We start from the raw sequence: 23,926 nt of genomic DNA, 5'->3' as shown, positions 1-23,926 counted from the left end.
ATTTATAACATTCTGCCCCTGCCACCTGAAAATTAATATCCTCCTTACATGCAAAATATACTCATTCCATCCTGATAGCCCCAATAGTATTAACTTGTTCCAGCACCAGCTCAAGTGTCTGAAATCCGAAGTCTCCTTTAAATATCATCTAAGTCAGATGTGTGTAATACTCAAGGTATGATTCATCCTAATGCAAATTCCCCTTCAGCTATGAGCCTGTGAAATCAAGCTCTGTGCACCCAAATACAATGGTGAGACAGGCATAGGATGGACACTCCAATTCCAAAAGGTAGAAATCAGAAAGAAGAAAGGAGTAAAAGCTCCCGAGGAAGTCCAAAACCTTAAGGCTCAGGAATCATCATTTTTGGCTCATTACTCTGCCCTCCAGGCCCACGAGGGTGGAGGTTTCACCTTCCAGACACACTGGGGTGCCTTCTGGACACATGGTGGCAGGGAGGGGGGTTGTGGCTCTGCCTTCATGGCGGCTTTGTGCCTCCTGCCAATCGCCCAGGCCAGAATCTTGAGCTGGTGGCTCTACTGGTCTGGGGTCATGAGAGCAGTGCCACCTGCATGGTTCTGCTGGACCCTGCCTTTGTGCAGTTATTTGTCTGGGCCCCATGGCTCTGTAGGCATTGTTAGAAATCTAGGTGGAGGCAGCCACACCCCCTTACAGCTTCGCTGGTTGCAGTGCCAACTACACTGCACTGGGGCCCACAGAAGCCACTCTTGGGGCAGCCAAGGAGTTTGGTGATGGGGAGTGGAGAGCAGAGCCCACAGTGTGAGGCAGGACTGGGCAGTGACATCCCCTCCTTTGCATCTGCAATTGCTCTGTCCCCCAGGCCTTTGCACTCTGGCCTGTGATGATGGTGGCAGCACAGTGGGTCAAAATATTCACAATATTATAATGTTACATTACTTTTTCTCTGACTGAAAAGAACCAATTTTAATTGTAAAACATAACTAAAATCTCGCCATCCAAAGATTACCATTGTTGGCATTTGGTGTATATCTTTCCAGCCTTTCATTATTTTATGCACATTGAACAAAAATAGTTTTCATGACTGAATTCCCTTTGGAATCACTCTTCCATTGTCTTGGACAGGAGGTCCTGGCTTCTGTTTAAACAGCTGACTAACCTTATCAGGTGGTTGTTTGGCCACATTCTCAATGTTCTCTCCTGAAGAGGCTTTCTCATTCTTTATAGTATGGAAAAGCTGAGAGTTTTCCAGATCTTTAAGTTCTGCTTCCCTTTTGATTAAAAATTTTGTCTTTAAATCACTTTTCTCTTCTACTGTTTTACTATAAACAGTCAAGAGGAGCCAGGCTGCACCTTCAACACTTTGCTTAGAAATGGCTTTAGCTAAATATCCCATTTCATTACTCACAAATTCTGCCTTCCACAAAACACTAGGATATGAACACAATTCAGCCAACTTCTTTGCTGGTTCATAACAGGATTGCTTTTCTTTCAGTTTTCAATACCATATTTCTCTTGTCTAAGAAATCATCAGATGGCCTTTACCATGCATATTTCCACCAACATTCTGTTCACTACTGCTTAGCTCTTCTCTAAGAATATTGAGGCTTTCTCTACAGCTCTTCTCCTTTCCTTCTGAGCCCTTGCCAAAATTTCTCTTAAAGATCCATTTACAGCAATGTAGACTTCTTAAAGCATGCACCTCCAAACTCTTCCAGCCTCTATCCATTACCCCTTCCAAACTAATTACATATTTTTGGGTGTTTGTTAAAGCAGCACTCCCACTCTTGGTACTGATTTTCGGCCATAGTCCATTTGGGCTGCTGTAACAAAATACTATAAACTGGTTGGCTTATAAACAACATAAATGTATTGCTTACAGTTCTAGAGGCTGGCAATTCCATGATCAATGAGCTGGCAGATTCCGTGTCTGGTGAGGGCCTGCTTCCTTGTTCATAGATTGGCACCTTCTCACTGTCTTCACATGGTAGAAGGAACTAGCTAACTCTCTGAGGTTTCCTTGATGAGAGCACTAATCCTAATCATGAAGGCTTTACTCTCATGACCTAATCACTTCTCAAAGGCCCCACATCCTAGTACCATCTCCTTGGGGGTTAGGATTTCAACATATGAATTTTAGGGGGACACAAACATGCAGACCAGAGCAGTGTGTTTGTAATCATTTCTTCTTTTGCTAGTGGTTATTAGGTCAAAATGAATTTGCTTTGGAGAGCTGGAAAAGGGTTGAGAATGAACAAAGAACTCAGTACATAGCTACAAAAAACAAAAAAACAAAAAAACCTAAGAGTGAAGGGAGAAGGAAAGGAGAAATAAAAATTAGTCTAGCATAAAACACCTGGAGAATACTCCTCACTCATAGAGGATGCTGGGCTTCCTGGCAGAAGTTCCGATGCCAGGCATTTGGAGAAACAGGATGAAGAAATAGAGGGGTCTTGAGGACATTGGCCTCACTAACAGAGAGGGTCCAAATATTCACAATATTGTAAGGTCACATTACTTTTTCTCTGATTTAAAAAAGAACCAATTTGGCCGGGTGCGGTAGCTCACACTTGTAATCCCAGCGCTTTGGGAGGCCAAGGTGGGTGGATCGCTGGAGGTCAGGAGTTTGAGACCAGCCTGGCCAATTTGGAGAAACCCTGTCTCTACTACAAATACAAAAAATAGCCAGGTGTGGTGGTGGTACGTGCCTGTAATCCCAGCTACTTGGGAGGCTAAGGCACAGGAATCACTTGAACCTGAGAGGCAGAGGTTGGGGTGAGCTGAGATTGTGCCACTGCACTCCAGCCTGGGTGACAGAGTGAAACTGTGTCTTAAAAAAAAAAAAATTAATTGTCAAAAAATAACTCTCACCATCCAAAGATGACCACTGTTGACATTTGGTGTATATCTTTCCTGCCTTGGATTATTTTATGCACATTGAATAAAAATAGTTTTCGTGACTATGTAATATTGAGGTACACACATGCACTTAACCAACACCCTAGTGTTGGACATTTGGGTTATTTCCTTTTAACTTCTTGTTTATTAACACAAACGTGAATGATCTGGCAGGTCGATGTTTCCACACTGAGGATTTAGTGATTGACTGGCTTGTAACAGATCTGCTGCCATAGACTTTGTATGGTCTCTCAGAGCATGCATGCTTGGGGTAAGGATTCAAGTGAAAACCATCCTCAGTTTATGCCCAGAAAGGGGTCTGCCTGGGGTCACTAGTGCATCTTTAATTGCAGTTAGGTCTGATCAATACCAGTCTGCAAATACCCAAGGATACCCAGTCTTCCCTCTTGGAGAACTCAGGTTCTGCTTCCTGTCAATACTAACCAGATGAATTCTCCAAAGCAGTTACTGTTGTTTCTTAACAATGCAGATTGGTATGACTGCATAAAATATCTTCCTGAAGTGAACCGAGGGAAACAAAAGGCAAAAGGGAAATTCCTGTTAGTTTTGCCAATTTTTTCCTTTTTTTTTTTTTTCTGAGACAGAGTCTCTCTCTGTCACCCAGGGTGGAGTGCAGTGGTATAATCTAGGCTCATTGCAATCTCTGCCTCCTGGGTTAAAATGATTCTCCTGCCTCAGCCTCTTGGATAGCTGGGATTACAGGTGTGTGCCACCACATTCAGCTAATTTTTGTATTTTTAATAGAGATGGGGTTTCACCATGTCAGCCAGGCTGGTCTCGAACTCCTGACCTCAGGTGATCCACCTGCCTCCGCCTCCCAAAGTACTGGGATTATAGATGTGAGCCACCACCATACCCAGCCTAATTTACATTTTAAAAGTTAAACCAACAAGCTTTCCTGGGCATAGTTAACCAAGCAGATGGCAAAAGGGAGAAAGCTGTTTGTGCAGAAGATTGTAATGCCAATGAGCCGACCAAAATTTCTTAGCCTGGCTTCTTGTTGCGGGAGGACAGTTTGAGAGACTGGAAGTTTCTAACACTGGAAGTGTTAGAAAATGGAATAAAAATAAATCCCCTGCTGTGTAACTCTCTCTTCCCCACTGGGGGCAGTGCCTGCCACTCTCCTGGCTGCAGTGGGACCCACTGCACCCTGATGGTAGAGGAGAGAGAAGCTAAGGAGCTACCTCACAGAATGGGCCTTTGTGTCATGAGCCCTGGTAGTCAAATGCTAAAGCAAGCTCATTTCCTCCACCGGCTAATGTGTGCAGATGCAGCTTCGACATTTAGCATTAGTCTGTCCTCTGCATTTCAAGGGAGCTTTCAGTCTAATAAAATCTTGTCATTGTGAGATCCATAAAACTTACTGCTCTCTCTAGTTTTTCTGTATTTATATTTGTTTAGTGGTATAAGGCTGAATGAAATGGAATTCACTTCACATTTTCCGGCATGTTTATGAATTCTAGAATCTATGTGTTTTAAGTTATTGTGCATCTCTAAACAACAGGCAGTGAGGTGAGACCACAGAACCAGGCTTTAAAATTTTTCATCTGTGTTGTCCACATGTATTGAGTATGCCCTCAGTAGCTTCTATCTGTATCTGTGAATAATCAAAACATCCCTCTCTTGCCTTTGGTGTTTGGCTCTGAGCTGTCTCCTAATGCTGCCCTGTAGCTGGTTGTCTGGGACATCACATGGGAAGGATGGGAAGACACACATTGAAGTGGTTAATGATAGATACTAACTACCAAGTAGCCAGGGCTTCTTGTATGCCAGTCACTGTACCTAGTACTTCACATACTTCATCATATTTAATCATCACAACAATGTTTTTTTACTTTATGTTTGAGGAAACCCAGACTCTGAAAGGTTAAGTAACTTGCTCAGGATCACACGGCTGCGTAGTCTGTGGTAGAATCTGATCTTGATCCTCTGACTCTAAAGTCCATTTTTTAAAGAAGAAAATTCCTTTTCTAATAACATCAAAAAGAACAAAATATTCAGGAATAACTTTAATCAAAGAGGTACAAGACTTGTACACTGGACACTACACACATTGCTGAAAGAAATTTAAAGAAGACCTGATAAATGGAAAAACAGCCCGAGTTTATGGAGTGAAAGACTCAATATTGTTTTGATGACAAAACTACCCAAAGTGATTTATTTTACTTTTTCTTTGTTTTGTTTTTTAGACGGAGTCTCGCTGTGTCGCCCAGGCTAGAGTGCAGTGGTGTGATCTTGGCTCACTGCAACCTCTGTCTCCCGGGTTCAAGCAATTCTCCTGCCTCAGCCTCCTGAGTAGCTGGGATTACAGGCATGTGCCACACCACGCCTGGCTAATTTTTGTATTTTTAGTAGAGATGGGGTTTCACCATAGTGGCCAGGCTGGTCTTGAACTCCTGACCTCAGGTGATCTGCCCACCTGGGCCTCCCAAAATCCTGGGATTACAGGTGTGAGCCACCGTGACCCACCTTATTTTATGTTTTCTAAAGTCTGTATTCTTAACTGTTATGCTCTGCTGCCTACTAGGCAAGAGACTTGTTCCACATATTGTCTGCCATGTTTCAAAAACAACTTAGGGTGAAATGACACTCCCACACATCATTTTCCCTTGCTCTCAGCCCCTGTCTTTTTCTCTGTCTCTTCTACCAGTCCTGTATCTCTTTTTGACTGGGCCCTGCTTTTACCAGCCTCAGACATGAGTAGGTGATGGAAGAATTCAGGCAGGGTGGCGCCTGTAGCCTAAAGAAACTCCAAATTCCCAGTGGGGAAAATACACCGTGTGCTGCCCTTCCACTTGGGTTTTCCCAGGGCTGATGCTGGAGTGGAGGAATCAGTGCAGAGCGTGGCTTCGGTTCTTGGCACTAGGCTAGCTTGTTGACCCCCATCCCCCATTCTTATTTTGAGACAGTGTTCAAGCTCAGATATGATTCTTCCACCCAAGAATGTTGAGTGTTCCCAAGACAAGCCAAACCAACCCTCTGTCAGCCGGCATAGCAATAATGTTTGTGGGAAGTTTATGAAAAATCTTATCGAGGGGACTGTTTTAGAAATCAGTCACCATCTAATGGCCTCTTTTGTTTCCACTTTAGATGCAGCAGCAGGAGCATGAATCCCTGAAGGCCAACCTGTGTGTCCTGGCCCTGGGGCTGGGCCGCCTTCTTTGCTGGTGGTGGCTGGCTGAGCTGATGGCTCACCTGATGTACGTGCATGCCATCTACAGCAGCATCCCCCTCCTGGAGGCTGTCTCTGGTTGGACGTTAGGTAATTGTGGGAATCACTAACAGTGGGATGAGCCCCAATAGTCAGTTAGCATCAGAGTGGAGCTGGAGTGGGGGTGAGGAGCTGGAGTCGGGGTGAGGGGGTGAGCAGCTGCCTAGAGCAAACCTTCTTTATTATTATTATTTAACCTATTCCTCTTGTGACCAAGATTATGCACGTGAGAAGTGGTTGATGTGGTTGACGTGATTGACGGAAGTGAGAGCTGTGCTTATAATCTGGGAACCAAGAATGGTGGCATTCTCCTCTGTAATGGGATCCTACTGAGCTTAGCTGGGTCCACATCTTCACAGATAGCCAGCATTGCGTTTAGCCGTAGAAAGCAGGAGTTGCTGGGGGCAGCTTTGATTTCATTCTAAGAGGGAATGATCCAAGATTGAGTTGTTCCACAGTCTTCCTTGTTCTTTGTGCATAGGGTATAAAAGAATACGAGGCTGGTTGTGGTGGCTCATGCCTGTAATCCAAGCACTTTGGGAGGCTGAAGCGGGCAGATCACTTGAGGTCGGGAGTTTGAGACCAGTCTGGCCAAGATGGTGAAATCATGTCTCTACTAAAAGTACAAAAATTAGCCAGGTGTGGTGAGAGACACCTGTAATCCCAGCTACTCGAGAAACTGAGGCAGGAGAATCACTTGAATCTGGGAGGTGGAGTTTGCAGTAAGCCAAGGTCATGCCACCACACTCCAGCCTAGGTGACAAAGCGTGACTCTGTCTCAAAAAATAATGAGTTTGAGGTTCACACAGTTGTAGGTTTGAGTTTCAGCTTCACCAATGACTGATGGGTAACCTTGGCAGTTTACTTAACCTCTGAGCTCCAGCACCCTCATCTGTAAAACAGGGAGACTTAGCTTTGTGGAATAATAGGAGGATATTAGAAAGTGCCGCACATTGAGGGTATACCTTGTAAAGTGTCTGGGGGATAGAATAAAGGGTGTGTGTGTATTTCCCTCTGTAGATCCCCTTTTCTTATCTACCCTTTCCTGTGTGTCTGCCAGGGAGGTGGCATGGAAGTCTTATTTCCTCCGCAGGGCTAGTCTCCAGTATAGGATTTGTCTGTGGAGAAACCACTGTTCTTTATTCCTCTGGCCAAAACAGCAGAGCCCACGCCCGTTTCTGAATAAAATCTCTTCACTTCCTTGTTCTCTCTTTTTTTGAGGACTCCCGCAGTGACTGACTTCTGCCTGTGCTCTGACCTCCAGCCTGTAGCTCCAATAACTGTGTGATCCTCAGGCAGATTAAGCTGTTTCCTGCTGAGGGCAAGAGTACAAGCCCGACTCCCTCCTTATCTGTTTAACATTTCATAGATCTTCCTAAACAAATCTTGATTGTTCTTGGTATCACACGTACTTAATCAGGATGTTTCCAAGGAAGAAACCTTTAAGATGGAAAAAATGCTAAGCTATTTTAATGATAGTCTCTTTCTTCAAAACAAAATTTTTTATAGTTTGGGGTTGCTTAATATTGTAAGGTTTTAATGATACAATTAGACAAACAATATGATTAAATGATAGCTTATACTAAGTCAGATCCCAGTTGTACGGGATACAAACTAAGGGACTGTTTCAGCGTGAGAGTTTTTAAACTACAAGTAATGGAAGACACAATTCAAAATGGCGCTTAAACAATAAGGAAAAGTTATTCCATATAACAATGATACCTAAGTTCAGCACTAGGGGTAGTAAATTATGTGACTCTGATGGCACCAACACACCTTTTGTATGTCTACCATTCAGCTTAAACTAACCAGAATCTTAGAAGCCCTTAGTTTGTGCTCCTAATCCCATCAGCCTCTGTCACCCTTTCTGAAAAGGTAACCTGAATATTGTATTTATCCTTTTCTTTTTTTTCGTCATACTTTTACCACAGTTAAAATTGCATGTGTTAACACCTCTTCATATGAATAGATTCATACTTGGTATGTATGTTCTATGACTTGATTTTCTTGTTTAACATGTTTTTGAGAAATATTCATGTTAACATGTAACTAGGTACCACTTATTTTCACTGCTGTATAGCATTCCAGTGTATCCATAAAGAAGAAGTTATTTGTCCATTCTACACATAGAAGGACATTTGAGTTTTTTTACAGGGTTTTGCTGTTCCATATAATGCCATTTCTGTGTCTCTTGGAGCTCACGTGTAAGGGTTTCCCGGTAGGGCTATAACTTTCAAACTCTTTGGCACATTATCCACAGTAAGAAATACATTTTGTATTACAGGTGTGTGCACGAGTGTATGCATGTCTGTGTCTGTGTGTAAACTCTCACAAAGTCATACTTTACCTTGAACCACCTGCAATGTATACTGGCTGATATTTTCTGTTCCATATTATTCTATTTTAAAATATTCTATTTTAAAATCCCTGAATTGGATGAGTCACTATCCAGAGTTTGTCAAACATTGCTCGAATATATCTATGTCTATATATCTATATCTGGAAATAAGTATCATGGGTAGTATATATGTTCAGATTTATAACATAAATTATTTTTTAAATTGGCTAAACCAATTTATGCTCTTCTTGGCAGTGTATGAGGGTTTCCCTTGCTTGAAATTCTCACCAACACTTGATACTACTCAAAGCAATTTATAGATTTAATACAATCCCTATCAGTGACATTCTTCACAGAAAAAAAAAAAAAAACTAAAATTTGTGTGGAACCAGAAAAGAACCGGAATAGCCAAAGCAATTCTGAGCAAAAAAAAAAAAAACAAAGCTGGAGTCAGAACACTGCCACACCTCAAAATATACTACAAAGCTGTAGTAACCAAAACATCATGGTACTGGCATAAAAACAGGCATGTAGATCAATATAAAAGAATAGAGAACCCGGAAATTAATTCACATATCTTTTAATTTTGAAAATCTGGTGGTTGTGAATTTTATCTCATGGTTTTAATTTGCCTTTCCTTGGTTACTAATAAATTTGAGCATCTTTTCATAGGCTTAAAGGATTTTATTATATTATTTCTTATTTATTTTTGAGACGGTCCCACTCTGTCACCCAGGCTGGAGTATGGGTGATCTCAACTCACTGCAACTTCCACCTCTTGAGTTGAAGCAATTCTTATACCTCAGCCTTCCAAGTAGCTGAGATTACAGGCGTGCACCACCATACTCAGCTAATTTTTGTATTTTTAGTACAGACAGGGTTTCACCATGTTGGCCAGGCTGGTCTTGATCTCCTGACCTCAAGTGATCCACCCACCTCAGCCTCCCAAATTCCTGAGCTTACATCTATGAGCCCCTGTGCCTGGCCTGGTATATCATTTCTAATGAATAACTGTTGATAACTTTTGCCCATTTTTCTAATGGGATTTCTGTCTTTTTCTTATGGATTCATAAAATTTATTCTATATTATTTGAAAAAAGTCGTATGTGTAGTTGCAAATATTGACATCTTTTGGTTTGTGGTTTGACTTCTAATGTTTGTATGTTGTCTTTTGATGAACAGGCTTTATTTTAATGCAGTTGCATTTAGACATTTTTATTTATCATTTTTACTTTTTTGGGTCTTTCAAAAATAATTATTTCAAAAATATAAATAAAAATAATTAGGTAATTCTCTATTTTCTTCTAAAACTTTTAAAGTTAAAAAAATCTTTTATTATGGACATTTGCATCATAGACTGATAAAATATAAACCATCCAAAATAATTTTTTTTTAAATTGACAAATAATAACTGTACATACTCATGGAGTACATGGTGATGTTTTGGTACATACAATGTATGGTGATCAGATCAGGGTAATTAGCATATCCATCATCACAAGCATTTATCATTTCTTTGTGTTGGGAACATTCAGTATTTTCCTTCTAGCTATTTGAAACTGTGTAATATATAATTAACGCTAGTCATCCTACAGTGCTATAGAACACTACAACTTATTCCTTCTACCTACTGTAGTTTTGTATCTTTTAACAAATCTCTCCCTATCCCTCCCTTTCCAGCTTCTAGTATTTTCTCTTTGGTTTTTTCACTTCTGTATGAACATTTATTAGCTTCCACTTATGAGTGAGAACATGTGGTGTTAACTTTTTGTTTCTAGCTTATTTCACTTAACAGAATGTCCCCCAGTTCCATCTTTGTTGCCTCAAATGATAAAATTTCATTCTTTTTTATGGTGGCATGGTATTCCATGGTGTAAAAATACCACATTTTCTGTTTCTTTTTTTTTTTTTTTGAGACAGAGTCTCGTCCCGTCGCCCAGGCTGGAGTGCAGTGGTGTGACCTCGGCTTACTGCAACCTCCGCCTCTTGGTTTCAAGTGATTCTCTTGCCTCAGCCTCCTCAGTAGCTGGAACTACGGGTGCCTGCCACCACACCTGGTTAATTTTTATATTTTTGGTAGAGATGGGGTTTTACCACATTGGCCTGGTATTACATTTTGAGGGTGAGAGGTGGGGGTCTGGTTCAATTCTTCTGCATTTGGGTATCCAGTTTTCTCAGTACCATTTGTTGAACAGACTGTCCTTTCCTTAATGAGTGTTTTTGGCAGCTTTGTCAAAAATCAGTTGGCTTAGATAGTGGATTAATTTCTGGGTTCTCTATTCTTTTATATTCATCTATGTGCCTGTTTCTATGCAAGTACCATGTTGTTTTGGTTACTACAGTTTTGTAGTATATTTTGAGGTCTGGCAGTGTTCTGACTCCAGCTTTGTTCTTTTTGCTCAGAATTGCTTTGGCTACTCAGGATCTTTTGTGGTTCCACACAAATTTTAGGGTTTTTTTTTTTTCTCTATTTTTGTGAAGAATGTTACTGGTATTTTGATAGGAATTGTATTAAATCTATAAATTGCTTTGAGTAATATTGTCATTTTAACAATATTCTTTCAATCCATGAGCATGGGATGTTTTTCCATTTGTTTGTATCCTCTTCAATGTTTGTATTTCTTTCATCAGTGTTTTGCAGTTTTCCTTGTGAAGGTTTTCACCGCCTTAGTTAAATTTACTCCTAGTTATTTTACTTTTTTGTAGCTATTGGAAGTGGAATTGCCTTCTTGATTTCTTTAGTTCACTGTTTGTGTGTAGAAATGATACTGATTTTTGTCTAATTGTACCCTGCAGCTTTACTGAATTTGTTTATCAATTCAAATAGTTTTTTTGGTAGAGTCTTTAGGTTTTTCTTTCTTTCTTTCTTTCTTTTTTTTAACTCTAAGTTCAGGGGTACATGTGCAGGTTTATTACATAGGAAATTTGTGCCATGGTTTATTTTTTTTTTGTACAGATATTTCATCACCCAGCTATTAAGCTGAGTACCCATTAGTTATTTTTCCTGATCTTCTCCCTCCTCCCACCGTCCACCCCATGATAGGCCCCAGTGCATGTTGTTCTCTTCTATGCCTCCAGCTCCAACCATGTCCCTGCAAAGGACATTATATTGTTCTATTTTATGGCTGCATAGTATTCCATGGTGTATATGTACCACATTTTCTTTATCCAGGCTGGGCATTGTTGATGGGCATTTAGGTTGATTCCATGTTTTTGCTGTTGTGAATAGTGTTGCAATGAACATACACATGAGTGTGTCTTTATAATAACACTATTTATATTCCTCTCAGTATATACCCAGTAATGGGATTGCTGGGTCAAATGGTATTTCTGTCTTTAGGTCTTTCAGGAATTGCCACACTGTCTTCTATAATGGTTGAACTAATTTACACTCTTACCAACAGTGTATAAGTGTTCCTGTTTCTCCACAATCTGGCCAGCATCTGTTATTTTTGGACTTTTTAGTAACAGCCATTCTGACTGGCATGAGATGGGATCTCATCGTGGTTTTGATTTGCATTTCTCTAATGATCAGTGATGTTGAGCTTTTTTTTCACATGATTGTTGGCCACATGTATGTCTTCTTTTGAAAAGACTTTATGTCCTTTGCCTATTACTTAATGAAATTGTTTATTTTTTTCTTGTAAATTTGCTTAAGTTCTTTGAGATGCTAGATATTAGACCTTTGTCAGATGCCTAGTTTGCAAAAATTTTCTCCCATTTTGTAGATTGTCTGTTTACTCTGTTGATAGTTTGTTTTGCTGTGCAGAAGCTCTTTAATTAGATCCCATTTGTCAATTTTGCTTTTGTTGCAATTGCTTTTGGCATCTTCGTCATGAAGTCTTTGCCCATGCTTGTGTCCCAAATGGTATTGCCTAGATTGTCTTCCAGGGTTTTTATAGTTTTGGGTTTTACATTTCTGTCTTTAATCTATCTTGGGTTAATTTTTGTATGTACTATAAGGAAGGGGTCCAGTTTTAGTCTTCTGCATATGGCTAGCCAGTTATCCCAGCACCATTTATTGAATAGGGAATTATTTCCCCATTGCTTGTTTTCGCCAGATTTGTTGAAGTTCATATAGTTGTATGTGTGTGGCCTTATTTCTGGATTCTCTGTTCTGTTTCATCAGTCTATGTGTTGGTTTTTGTATCAGTATCATGCTGTTTTGGTTACTATAGCCCTTTAGTGTAGTTTGAAGTCAAGTAGCATGATACCTCCAGCTTTGTTCTGTTTGCTTAAGATTGCCTTGGATATATGGGCTCTTCTTTGGTTCCATATGAATTTTAAAATAGTTTTTTCTAGCTTGGTGAAGAATGTCAATGGTAGTTTAATAAGAATAGCATTGAATCTGTAAATTGCTTTGAGCAGTATGGCCATTTTCACAATATTGATTCTTCCCATCCATGAACATGGAATGTTTTCCCATTTGTTTTGTATCATCTCTGGTTTCTTTGAGCGGTGGGTTGTAGTTATCCTTGTAGCTATCTTTCACTTCCCTAGTTAGCTGCATTGCTAGGTATTTTATTATTTTTGTGGCAGTTGTAAATGGTAGTTTGTTGCTGATTTGGCTCTCAGCTTGACTGTTGTTGGTGTATACGTATGCTAGTGATTTTTGCACATTGATTCTGTATCCTGCGGCTCTGCTGAAGTTATCAGCTTGTGAAGCTTTTGGGCTGAGATGATGGCATTTTCTCAACATGGATCATGTCATCTACAAACAGGGGTAGTTTTACTTCCTTTAATACCTAGTTTATTGAGAGTGTTTAACCATGAATGGATGTTGTATTTTATTGAAAGCTTTTTCTGCATCTATCGAGATAATCGTGGTTTTTTTCTTTAGTTCTGTTTTTGTAATAAATTACATTTATTGATTTACATATGTTGAGTCAACCTTGTGTCCCAGGGATAAAGCCTACTTGATTGTGGTGGATAAGCTTTTTAGTGCAGTGGTGGATTCGGTTTGCCAGTGTTTTGTTGAGGATTTTTGCATTGATGTTTGCAAGGACATTGGCCTGAAGTTTTCTTTTTTTGTATCTCTGCCAGGTTTTGGTATCAGGATGATGCTGGCCTCATAGAATGAGTTAGGTAGGAATCTCTCCTCCTCAATTTTTTGGAATAGTTTCAGTAGGAATGGTACCAGCTCTTTTTTGTACATCTGGTAGAATTTAGCTGTGAAGCCATCTGGTCCTGGGCTTTTTTGGTTGGTAAGCTATTTATTACTGCTTCAATTTCAGAGCTTCTTATTGGTCTGTTCAGGAATTCAGTTCTTTTCCTGGTTCTGTCTTGGGAGGGTGTATGTGTCCTGGAAATGATAACTTTCTTCTAGATTTTCTAGTTTGACATATTCATAATATTCTCTGATGGTTGTTTGTACTTCTGTGGGGTCAGTGGTAATATCCCCCTTGTTTCTTATTGTGTTCATTTGAATCTTCTCTCTTTTCTTTATTAGTCTAGCTAGTGGTCTATTTATTAATTTTTTTAAAAAAACCAATTCCTGGATTCACTGACCTTTCAAGTCTCTAATCCCTTTAGTGCAGCTCTGATTTTGGTTATTTCTCGTCTTCTGCTAGCTTTGGGTTTGGTTTGTTCTTGGTTCTTTAGTTCTTTTAGTTTTGATGTTAGGTTATTAACTTGAGATCTTTCTAACTTTTTGTTGTAGTCATTTAGTGCTATAACTTTCCCTCTTAACGTTGCCTTAGCTGTGTCCCAGAGACTCTGGTATGTTGTATTTTTATTCTGGTTAGTTTGAAAGAACTTGCTCATTTTGCCTTAATTTCATCATTTGCCCAAAAGTAATTCAGGAGCAGGTCATTCAATTTCCATGTAATTATATGATTTTGTAGTGCCAGCTACTCAGGCTGAGATGGGAGAATCACTTGAGCCCAGGAGGTCAAGGCTGCGGTGAGCTATGATCGCACCACTGCACTCCAGCAGCCTGGGCAACAGAGTGAGACTCTGTCCTCCACTCCGCGCCCCCCGCCAAAAGAAAAACCTTCATAGATTAAAGTGGTTAATTATTTTTAGCTACAATACCTATCATATCACCTATGAAATCATAGGTGATATGGCATACTTAAACTTTCCCCAATTCTTATGAGAAATTTTAAATATCTAGAATGTTTGAAGGAATTATGTAACAAACACAATGGATCCACCGTGTAGATCCAACAATTGTTAATTTTTGCCCCCAAGTAACATTCTCCTACCTAACTACAATTACATATCACACTTGAAAATAGTACTTTTCTAATACCTAATATCTAGTCTATCTTCACATTTTCCTAGTTGTCTCCAAATATATTTTAAAGTTATTTTTGTCAACCCAGAATCAGCCAAATGCATCATTTGGTTTCATGTCTATTAGTCTACTTCAATCTAGAATAGTTCAACCATGTTTTAAAATGATAAGACTTTTTGAGGAGTCCAGACCTATTGTCTTTTAAAATGTCCCACACGCTGGATTTGATTTTTTTAAATTGCCTTGTTCTTAAATTTGTTCTTCTATCCTGTCTGTTTCTGTAAATTGAAACTTAGATGTAGATCATCTAGAGTCTTGATTTAATAAAACAATTTTTTTGCAAAAATAACTTAATATAGAATGCCCTGTGTTTCGTGTTGTATCTGTGGGGTGCATATAATGTCAGGTGGCCCCCTCTGTTTGCATCACAAAGTTAAATCACCTGCATATGGTGGTGGCGCCCCATCTCTCTCTTCTGAAGGTACATTTATCCCTTTGCAATTAGCAAGCAATATGTGGGATGTTAATTCAGTGCTATCTGAGTATCTTGTTCCCCAATAACCTGGAAAATAGTGTTAGTGAATAGTTTTAACATTTTTTGATGAAACTTGCCTGAATCAGTTTTTTGAGTAGGAGTTTGAAATGCTGATTTTCCAAATCTATCATTATACCTGCATTTGATAGCTGGCATTCTTCTGTAAAGAAGACTTTTCCATCATAAACTGGAGCTGACTACAGTTTCTCATAAAAAGCCAGGGCAAATGTGTAATCGTTCCTCTTTAAACTTCATTTTATAGAATAAGAAGTTCAGTGAAATATTCTCCTTCAATAGTAGTGTCAAATAATTTTATATTTTACAATTCAATGTAGTAATTTTCCTTTTGGATGCTAAAATTGTCCCAAATTTGGTCAGGCTGGCTTCTGTGTTCTCTTGACGAGCCTTTATTTGACTCTGAAAGTTTCCTTAGTTTCTGGAACTGAAAGATACTCCAGTGCTCATCTTATATTTTCCTTAGCCCTGTATTGGAATCAGCCAAATCTTCAAAGGAGCCTTCGTTCCTTTTAGTTGGGGAATTATATTTGGGAGCCGAGATCCGAGTCTGTCCATTACTACAGGGGTGCTATTGTTTGGAGGCCTGAAAATTTCCAGTGAGTAGACTGGGGAATATGTTTTTACAAAAACATGAGTTTTGTAAAATGTGAGTTCATACTGAGATTTTAAATTCAGATTTAACATTACTATGTGTTTTCTTAGCAACTTTGATTTTATACTTGTGCCTTTTTTCTTTATTAATGAAGATCATAGTTTCTAACTACATGAGCATATTATTTGTGGTGACACTATGAGTAGTTTCAAAATTATAATACTCAACATTTTGACTAAAAATCACTGAATGACATTTAAGAATCATTTCAGTTCTTTTTTTCTCTTAGAGTCGAGGTAGATACTGAGTGCTCTGTATTCAAAAGCCATTTGAAATAATGCTTTTTAATGTGTGTTCATATTGCTGATTTGATATTTGGTTAAATTCTTCTAAATTTGAATGTCTTTTTATCAGTCCTATTTTTTATTTTTATAAGTTCTTTTTGATGCCTTTTTGTATCTGTGAGGTCTTATAGTTTATTTTCCTTGCATATTCTTTCAAGTTTACTTATGTTTTCAAACATGATAAATATGTTTATCTTATATTCTATAGCTCGTAATTCTACATCTGCAATCTTTGTTAGTCTGATTATCCATTTTACTTCTGTCAGTTCTCACCCATATTTTGGGATGTTTGATTGTGAGCCCATGTTAATTGCTGCTTTGTCCTTGGGAATTCTTTGGTGTCTGTGTTTGGAATACATTCATCCAGAGAATATTTCGGTTTATTTCTGCCAGGTGCTTGGAGTTATTACCAACGTGGTGCCACTTACATTTCTGGCTTGGGATTCTGAGGGGACACACCGGCAATGGGAATTTTGAGCTTTGGAAATCTGAATTTGTGTGGGCTCTCACCCTGATCTCCTATGTGTATGGGCTCCCAGGACCGCCGCCTGTCCCCACACGTGGCTTGTGGAAAACAAAGCCTAGGTCCTTGCAGCCTGGCAGGTTTTACCAGGGTAAAGACAAGCACCACCGCTCACCCATTTTTCAGCTCTTGCTTTATATGTATATGTTTGGTCTCCAAGGACTTTTCCAAATAACTCAAGCATATATTTTAAAATGATGCTTTTACATATTTCATTTAACATTTCTTAGGTGTTCTCCATTGGCATGATTTTCAAGATGGGACAGTCTGTTATATTGCCAGAAATGGAAATTCCCCTATACCTCTTTTTAAGAGGGAAGAAATCTCCCAAGAAACATCTCCAGCAGCTTCCCCCTTTATGCACCTTGTAGCTGTAACTGCATCCTCTGGGTCATATGCCCATATTATAATCATCCCATGATTAGTTGTAACCAGGAATTTCTTTCAGGTTACTATGGGGAAGAGGTTGGACACTGGAATGAAATTCCCTTTCCAATGGCAAGGACTGGGGGAAGAGAGTTGTTTGAGAGGCAGCCAGTACTTTGTATTAGGGCAAATACTTCTGAATACAAAGTTGCAGTGTAGTGTTTCAAATTGGAAAATTTGAAAAGTAGTATAATAGGCAGCCAAGAAAATAGAAGATTTAAATTTTATAATTGTTTTATTCCACTCTTAAAACAATTAATTTGAGGCTTATGATTTGCAGAGTGACCAAATATCCCATTTTGCAGTCCTATTTTATATCTGTTGTCCTGACATCATTGTAATAGTTCCTTTCATTCTCAAAAGTGTCACTGAAAAGTGAGCATCCATGGATTTTGGTATCTGTAGGGGTTCTGGGAACCAATTCCCCAGGGATACAGAGGACAACTATATAGTTAGATGCGACTGGAGCTCAGGAGTGGGATTGACAACGGAGACAGGTACGTGGGAACTGTTGCACACATGTGATAACTGAGGCCACAAGAGTGAAAGAACTTCCTTGAAAAATGTGTAGAATGAGAATAAAGGAGGGCCAAGTATAGAACTTTAGGGAATGCTAAAATTTAAGAGGTGAGCTGAAAAAGAGGAGTCAAAAACGAATGAGAAGGAATTTTAATAAACAAGGGAGGAAGCCAATGGTTTTGTGAAGGTTGCAAGAAGAAAGCTCAATTTATCAGAGGTTGAAAAGAGGCTGAGTAAGAGGGGATTTAAGAGAGTCTTTCTTTTGGCAAACGGGAGGTCATGGTTGACTTTGGTTATGGTTGACATTGTTCATTTTGGGAGACTGAAAACCAAGGTTACAGAATAAATCAAAGGTGAAAAAATAGAGGCAGAAGCCAATATGCTGCTTTGGTTGTGTTAAATGATGATGCCTAGTATGTTCTGTTTCCCTGCCACGTAGTCTCAGATGGCCTTGCTGTCACATAGCCCAGTGGGTCCTGACTGCATCTTTTTTCCTTCTGGTGGACCTGCCATCTCCAGGCCACTCCTCAGGGTCTCCGTCTCTCCAGGCTGCCATGGTTGGAGTATAGCATGGCAAACACCCCCTTTCTTTCTAGCATGTGGGCATCTTCAGCTTCAAGGTTTGGGGGCTAATCCTTCTTGAGATGATGTTCAGAAAGATAAAATAAGCATAAGGGGGTTATAAGGTTTGCAGAAGGCATATGGGCTTTGGGCCCTGGTTGCAGCCTCTGATTTCCTTCTGAACTAATACAGAGATACAGTAATTTTTTTATTCTATCACTTTTAACCTCTCAATGGTAGGGCTCTCCTTCCATGATGGCCCTTTTTTCCATCTAAAAGTTGTAGTTAAGTGTGAGGCAGCAGCACAGACAGAGTAAAAGATGCCTCCTTGTCTTACATGGAAGAAGACATACAATATATCCTTCATCTCTAAAGATCTCAGGACTGGGTAACATTCTACCCTGTCCAGGAATGACCCCCTCCGAACACCCCAAGCTGAGTGAGAGCTGCTTTAGAGAAGTGCCTATACCACTGCCTCTGGGGTCTATCTCCTGCAGCACTGACAGCACAGGTGCTTAATGAGTACTTCACGTGCAGCTTCAGGTGAAGTAAAATTTCACAGGGACTCTGCCTGGCAAATGACATCAGATTGGTGTTAGTGTGAGCAGCCAGATATCCAGATGAGTGATTGATGCAAGATTTTGCATAAGGCAGCAAAGGGAAATCATACACCTTACGTTATTATTCCAAAAAGGGATCGCTGCAAAGTTAACAGAAATAGAGAATATAAATAGAGGTTGTTTCTCATGGGATTGATGTGGTTAATCAAAGGAGAGAAATTCACATACTCCATGGAAGGTGTTCAATCCTCTCCTGGCGGGGATGGAAAAAAACAGTGGTGGCTGCTTGTCTGTCAGGGCTCCGTTGCTACTCACTGTGATTGAGAGGACATTGGGGGCTCCATGGCAACAGGGCGACATTTGTTTTTCTTTCATTTCCCTTAATCCTCTCCTGGAGATATCAAAGTAAAATTTTCTTCCCATTTATTTTTCTCTCTCTTCAGGGTGATGTTGATGATGATTATGAATTTTAACCTTCTCCTTCAGTTTCTAGTGAGGGTTAGAGCTGCTGTAATCAGCCTCTCAGGTGGAGGCCAGGCTCCAGGAAGATCTGCTCCCTGAGCACTGCCTGGGCAGGGCATTGGGCTGTGGATGTTTTCCACACCAGCGTTGTACTGGTCTACGTGGGGTTACCTCTGCCCCCGCTGCAGCTGGCCCAGCACCTGCACTAGACGTATCTTACTGGAAGGATAGAACTTTAGAGAACACTAATATTTGACAGGTGAATAGAAAAAGAGGGCCATCAATGAATCAGAAGGAATATTAATTAATGAGGAAGGAAACAAGTGTCTCGCGAAGGTTTAAAAAAGAAGGAGGTGCACAATTTATCAGAAGTTGAAGAGAGGCCAAGTAAGAGGGGACTGAAGAGATTCTGTTTCAGTTTTGGCAAATGAGTCATGGTTGACTATGGTCATGGTTGCCACTGTTCATTTTTTGGGAATATAGGGTTGAAGAATAATCAGATATGAGAAAATAGAAATAGTCTGGGGGAAACTTTCAGTGTTTCTGCTTTCAGCAACTAAAAGCAATCAGAAACTAGTGGGAAATGTGATAGTGATTATAGCTTTCTGAAGGCCAGTGGGAGGCTGAATTCTCTTAATATGCAGGAATATTCAGGAAGAGGATACTGAGCAGCTCCTATCCATGTCTGCCGAGTTCAAACAAGGTTTAAGTTTAAGCAAGGAAGTGTTATTAGATATAGTCCTCAAGTGGTGTACCACAGACTGAACACCTCGAGGAAGACACACACTATCTCTTATAGAGCTGAAAACATGCACACCTCTTTCCCTAAGTAACTCTTCAAGTCCAGGCTCTCAGCGGGCTCAAGGGAGTGTCCACATCTCCTGGAATTAGGTCATAATGTTAATATCCTACAACTGTGGGCTCAGTTGTAGAGTTAGCTACCATTGACACACTTCATATTAAATAGAAGGGGAAAGAGATGAGAATGAAGAGAAATGTTAGTCAAAATTTACATGTAAATGCATTATACAGCAAATAAAGTACAGGTAATGGTTTAGAGTGAATTTTTATGTTTTTCATTAAGAAAACTTTTTAACTTTCAAAATTGATATATAATGTACATATTTTGGGGGTACATGTGATAATTTGATACATTCATATAACCAGAGTAATTGGGATCTCTTTTTAAATGCTGGGAACATTTGAATTATTTTCTCGCTGTTTTGAAATGTACAATCAATTAATGTTAACTGTAGTTACCCTATTGATCTATTGAACAGCAGGTCTTCTCTCTTCTAAGTGTATATGTGTACCCATTAATCAGCCTCTCTTCATCCTCCCCTTCTGCTTACCCTTCCCAGTCTCTGGTAAATCACCAATCTACTCTGTCTTAACGAGATTCACTTTTATATCTCTGACATGTGAGTGAAAACATGCAGTGTTTATCTTTTTGTGCTTTGCTCATTTCACTTAACATAATGACCTCCAGTTCCGTTCATGTTCTACAAATGACAGAATTTCTTTTTTATGGCTGAATAATATTCCACTGTATTTATATTTCAATTTTTTAACTCCATTCATTCATTAATGGACATTTAGGTTGATTTCATATTTTGGTTATTGTGAATAATGCTGCAGTAAACATGGGGAGTACAGATATTGCTTTGACATGTCGATTTCCTTTCTATGGGGTGTATACCCAGTAGTGGAATTGCTGGATCATATGGTGGTTCTATTTTTGTTTTTTGGGGGAGTTTTTATATTGTTTTTCATAGAGGCTGTAGTAATTTACATTTCCACCAACAGTGTATGAGGTTTCCCCTTTCTTCACATCTTCAGCAGCATCTTTTTTTTTTATTTTTGATAAAAGCCATCCTAACTGGGGTGAGACAGTATCTCATTGTGGCTTTGATTTGCATTTCTCTAATGATTAGTTATGTTGTGCACTTTTTCATATGTTTATTGACCATTTATATGTCATTTTTTGAGAAATGTCTTTTAGGTCTTTTGCCCATTTTTAAATTGGATTCTTTTTTTTTTTTTGGTGTTGAGTTGTTTGAGTTCCTTGTATATTCTGGTTATTAATCTTTTGTCAGATAGATAATCTGTAAGTATTTTCTCCCATTCTGTGGGATATCTCTTCACTTTGTTGATTATTTCTTTTGCTGTGCAGAAACTTTTTAGCTTGATGTAATCCATTTGTCTATTTTTTCCTTTTGTTGCCTGTGGTTTTGAGGCCTCGCCTAGAATCTTTGCCCAGACCAGTGTCCTGGAGTATTTTCCCAGTGTTTTCTTCTAGCAGTTTCACAGTTTCAGGTCTTGGATGTAAGTCTGTAGTGTGGTTTGAATTAATTTTTGTATGTGGTGAGAGATAGAGGTCTAATTTGGTTCTTCTGCATGTGGTTATCCAGTTTTCCCAGCACCATTTATTGAAGAGAATGCCCTTTGCCTATTTTATGTTCTTGGCACCTTTGCGGAAAATGAGTTCACTGTGTATGCATGGATTTATATCTGGGTTCTGTATTCTATTGCATTGATCTGTGTATCTTTTTTTTAAATGCCATTACCATGCTTGATTTGGTTTCTATAGCTTTGCAGTATATTTTGAAGTCAGATAGCGTGATACCTTCAGCTTCGTTCTTTTTGCTCAGGGTTGCTTTGCCTATTTGGGGTCTTCTATAGTTCCATATGAATTTTAGGATTGTTTTTTCTGTTTCTGTGAAGAATGTCATTGGCATTTTGATGGGGATAGAGCAATTTCTGTGCCTGATCCAGGGGGTTTGTGACTTTCCCCTTCATTCTGTGTTCTTTTTTGCCTTCAGTTAGTACTTCTGCTGTTGGGTTTCTTAACTCTGGTGTGATCCAAATTTTGATTCTTCACAGGTCTAAGTCATTGCAAGTCCTGCTGTTGTCTTCCATTAACTAACCAGTAGACATGGCAATACTAGGTGATACCCCACAAAATCTCCTAAGTTTCCTTTATACTCCTCCTGCCTCCATTGTGTAGGAGTAACTCAATTTCCCTTTGACAGTAAAGGTTAAGCCTCCCAGCTTGTACTATAACTCCTCTTTCACTTGTTCTCCTAGTTCCATGAGGAACCCCAAATGGCTGGGTGATAGTAGGTTTTGATTTGATAGAGTCATTGTTTTGTCCCCTGGTGGAAGCACTTCTTTGCTGTGTGGTAAGACCTCTAACCAAGCACATCACAGAGTTGCATGGATGGGAAGAGGATTTCTTAGGAGTAGGTTAAGAGGTGTAATAGTGAGAGATGCCACTCCCTCTTTCACTCTTTGAATACTGACTCTACATATTTAGGTGATGGGTAAGAGCACCATATGGAGTTTGCTGGCTCAGAGCACATTCTGTATCCTGTGGGATAGAATCTCAACATCACATGATGATGTGTATAGGAACCTTTGATAGACTATTCTGTAAGGCTAACTGCTTTCGAATGATGGGATGAGACTAGTGAATCCCATAGCCCATCGTCTGACTTCATTTGCTACAAAGTGAGGTCATTAGACAAAAGTGATGTTATGTCTGATAACATGATGGTGACTAAGACAGTCATGTTCATGGATGGTGAAACTGGCAGACACATTTGTGAATTTGGAAAGCAGATTCACAAGGAACGACTCTCTGGCCCCTCCAAAACAGAAGAGGTCTAGTGTAATCAGCCTGATACCAGAATATGGAAGGTCATAGAAAACTGGCAAATTAGGGACCCAGCTGTGCTAATAGCCAGGTTAATCTTGGTGAGAGGCTGTCCACATTGTTGATCCTATGCAAAGCTTTCATTACTGCCATTGCAGCTACTTTGGTCATGAGCCCATTGGAATGGCTGTGGAAAGAAGCTGGCTGATGTGCAGGGGCCGTGACACCTTGTTATTTAGACTGCCAGGCCCTTTTGTTGAGTATTTACATGGGTCACAAATATCTCCACTGGGCTCATTTTGAGATGTTCATTTATATGCCTCTTCACTGATTTAAATGCCTCCTTATTAATGTTTATCCAATTGAATTCCTTCCACAATCCTAACTATCCCAGGAAACTATTGGACACTCCCATGAATCAGATTTAGATTCTTACACACAAATTGACCAGTGGTATGTACCACTTGAAATTCCACCCAGTGTGAGGCTTTTTCCTTGTTTGCTGTCCTTCGGGGCCACCTCACGTGTAAGGTTGCAGCTGTTCATTTCCAGCAGATTCCAGCATATCATGGGGAGCCGTCAGTGAACAGAACTCAGTTTCCCCTCCTCTACCAAGTCCTCTTGGGGCCTTAGGTGTGGGATGAGAGAAGGATAGCCATATAGCAGGAGTCAGCATATTGGGAGGAAGAGTTCTCTTTTCCTGCAACTTATTTGTGACTTCAGGATTCTCCTTGTGTGTGTATGTGTGTACATACACGTGTATGTATCCATTGATAATGGAATGCTTCCTGATATTGTGGCTAGGTGAATCAGATAACTCTAGTTGATAATGGATCACTCAGGTAATATGGTTCTCTGGTGTCCTGTGGTCAGGGATAGCTCACCTGGTGAATGAGTTAGAATGGCATGCACAGTTATGTATATATCACTTCCAAATTCCGAAGAGGTCTGCCAAAGCTGTGCCTCTTTCTTATGGACGAGTGGCATAAGGTAGACCAACTTGCCCTTTACTTGTATCTTGAACTTCCAGAAACTGCTCTGAAGTGAT

General features: G+C 39.7%; 1 protein-coding gene across 5 annotated transcripts in view; it reads left to right on the top strand.

The window, feature by feature from the left end:
* The window catches only part of LOC101008901 (protein-cysteine N-palmitoyltransferase HHAT), a 302,834-nt gene that overhangs the window by 87,459 nt on the left and 191,449 nt on the right, over positions 1 to 23,926 (top strand). For all 5 annotated transcript variants that reach the window (XM_031660419.1, XM_031660391.1, XM_031660399.1 and 2 more), the window contains one exon: positions 5,987 to 6,158. In XM_031660419.1, coding sequence (XP_031516279.1) covers positions 5,987 to 6,158 — 172 coding nt within the window. The remainder of the gene's footprint in view (positions 1 to 5,986; positions 6,159 to 23,926) is intronic.

This window comes from Papio anubis, chromosome 1, assembly GCF_008728515.1.
Source record: "Papio anubis isolate 15944 chromosome 1, Panubis1.0, whole genome shotgun sequence".
Taxonomy (NCBI): Eukaryota; Metazoa; Chordata; class Mammalia; order Primates; family Cercopithecidae; genus Papio; species Papio anubis.
Note: the sequence above shows the minus strand (reverse complement) of the source record. Positions and strands in the feature narration are given on the sequence as shown.